Below are 2,561 nucleotides of genomic sequence, written 5' to 3'. Positions count from 1 at the left end.
CTGTGAGGACCGACCGTGCTTAGACAATGGTTCTACTGAGGGCTGTGAACACACATTCCGAAGTTTAATTCGTGAAGTGGCGTCTCGCAGTCTGCAAATGTGCAGGTTTCCTTGCATTTTACGATTCTCTTATCACTTCTATTTGTCTTTGATGCTTGAAATTCGACCTTGCTTGCCTTTCTGCTATCTGTTCCCAGCAGCATGTTGTCAGTCTTTGTTCTCAGCATTAATTAAAACCCATCCTTGAATCTAAAAGCTATTTCTTACAATCCCGTTCTTTGAGAGGGTTAACATCTTCAAGTATCCCAGAATTCATTGGGAACAAGCTGGATCTTTCACTAGTATCAGAATCGCAGCATAGTTATGTGCTAGCGTGGCCGTCCGGTCTAAGCCGCTAGATTCATGTTTCCAGCCTCTGTAAAGCCGCCGGTTTAAATCCCAACGTTGACAAATATTGTGGCTTTCATCAATTTCGCCGCTTTATCAACAACAATAAATCACTCAGTCAAGGCGGTTTGTTTTGTATTTTCTTCATGGGTCCCTATTAAACTTTCCCTTCAGTTGTTATTAAGATAGATTTGCAGAATTTCCTCTGGTCCATAATTGTCCTGAACCCAGCACCGAGCGCTGCCAACACCGTCACCCAACCAACTGAATTCAGCCGGTTCATTCACTCTTCTCCACACCTGCTGCGTCTCACTTATTCAGATATCCACCACTTTTACATTTTTGTTTCTTACATTTTTTACAATCTATCGACCGTGACCCCCTGTGCTGCCATTGTCGACCCACCATCCCTCCGCCGTTTCACCGTTCGCCCATCCAAACTTGCGGTGAAACAGCAGCTCCCATCTGCTCCTGTGCTCCAATCCGAATAACATAAAACGAATATTTTTTTCGTTCCAACCTATCCAGACAGTGAAAGTTTCATACAGGCAAGGATAAGAGAAGGTCCATTCTGTATATGCAGGTGGTGAGCTGGGCTCTGTGTTCAGGATGAGGATCACTTGTGATTTTCATTCCATTAGTCTGAGAACGTGTGATCAGGAGGGCAAAACTTTCCCTATTGTTCTCTCCTCTTATCATTATGGTAAATGTCAGGCTCAATGCGGCAGGAATAGTTCAAATGAGTGAGCGATAGAAGGAAGATCAAAATGTGCCGGCTATGCTCTGAATTTTATTCCCACAATTGGCTGATTTCTCACATATTCTCGTTTGAAACGATTATCCTTCTTTTTTCTACCGTTGTTTCTTTCTTTCTTCCCTCAGGCTCTCTTTCTCCGCTCTCACTGACTCGCTAGCACCGGTTCTCCCGATTTTATTTGTTGTCCTCTTGCACTGTTTCCCCTCAGGCTCGCACGCTTTTCTCAGACTTGCATTGCCTGAGTGCCTTTCTCCACCTCAGGACGACCTATGCACTTTAGAAACAATGAAAGCCCACGGACAACCTCAGGATGCTCCAGTTCTCCAGCTTCAACCCTAACCACATTAATGAACCCATCACCTATGGACAAACCCTGCAAATACACAGGATCTGCTCAGCCGAGGAGGAACGTGATGGACACCTACAGACGCTGAAAGACACCCTCGTAAGAACAGGATATGACGCTCGACTCGTCGATCGACAGTTCCCACTGGCCACAGCAAAAAATAGCATAGAACTACTCAGAAGACAAACATGGGACACAACCAACAGGGTACCCTTCATCGTCCAGTACTTCCCCGGAGCGGAGAAACTACGCCATGCACTTTGCAGCCTTCAACATGTCATTGATGATGATGAACACCTCGCTAAGGCCATCCCCACGCCTGCACTACTCACTTTCAAAGAGCCACCTAATCTCAAACAGACCATCGTTCGCAGCAAATTACCCAGCTTTCAGGAGAACAGTGACCAAGACACCACACAACACTGCCCCAGCAAACTCTGCAAGACATGCCAGAGCATCAACACAGATACCATCATCACACGTGAGGACACCACCCACCAGGTACATGGTACATGCTCATGTGACTCGGCCAACATTGTCTACCTCATACGTTGCAGTAAAGGTTGCCCCGGAGCATGGTACATCGGCCAGACCATGCAGACACTGCGACAACGGATGAATGGACACCACACAACAATCACCAGGCAGGAGTGTTTCCTACCAGTCGGGGAACACTTCAGCAGTCAAGGACATTCAGCCTCCGATCTTCGGGTAAGCATTCTCCAAGGCGGCCTTCGAGACACATGAAAATGCAAAATCCTAGAGCAGAAACTGATAGACAAGTTCTGCACTCATGAGGACGTCCTCAACTGGGATCTTGGGTTCCTCTCACACTACATGTAACTCCACCTGACATAGGGTCATCCAGACTCGAGTCGTCGTTGACTTGTTCTCTCTACACAGGTGCGGCTGGACCTGCTGTGATTTCTAGCAAATAAAAATGTTTTTTTGTCTGTTTTTTGTTTTTCTTACAGACCCCAGCATCTGCAACATTTGAACCCTTGTGACCCCACCACATTGTTCTTTGATATAATGTTTTCCTGACTGACCTGTTTGGACACCACTCACATC

The 2,561-nt window shown here is 46.4% G+C and overlaps 1 protein-coding gene across 1 annotated transcript; it reads left to right on the top strand.

Moving 5' to 3' along the window:
- Positions 1-1,454: 1,454 nt before the first annotated feature.
- On the top strand, positions 1,455-2,237 carry LOC147080158 (uncharacterized). Its single transcript, XM_085981242.1, has one exon. It carries the CDS (start codon positions 1,455-1,457, stop codon positions 2,235-2,237), a length of 783 nt encoding a protein of 260 aa, XP_085837368.1.
- Positions 2,238-2,561: the final 324 nt, after the last annotated feature.

This window comes from Somniosus microcephalus, unplaced genomic scaffold (genome assembly GCF_052327205.1).
Source record: "Somniosus microcephalus isolate GS21.2 unplaced genomic scaffold, FLI_Smic_1.0 scaffold1968, whole genome shotgun sequence".
Taxonomy (NCBI): domain Eukaryota; kingdom Metazoa; phylum Chordata; class Chondrichthyes; order Squaliformes; family Somniosidae; genus Somniosus; species Somniosus microcephalus.
This window is presented reverse-complemented; position numbering and strand designations above follow the sequence as displayed.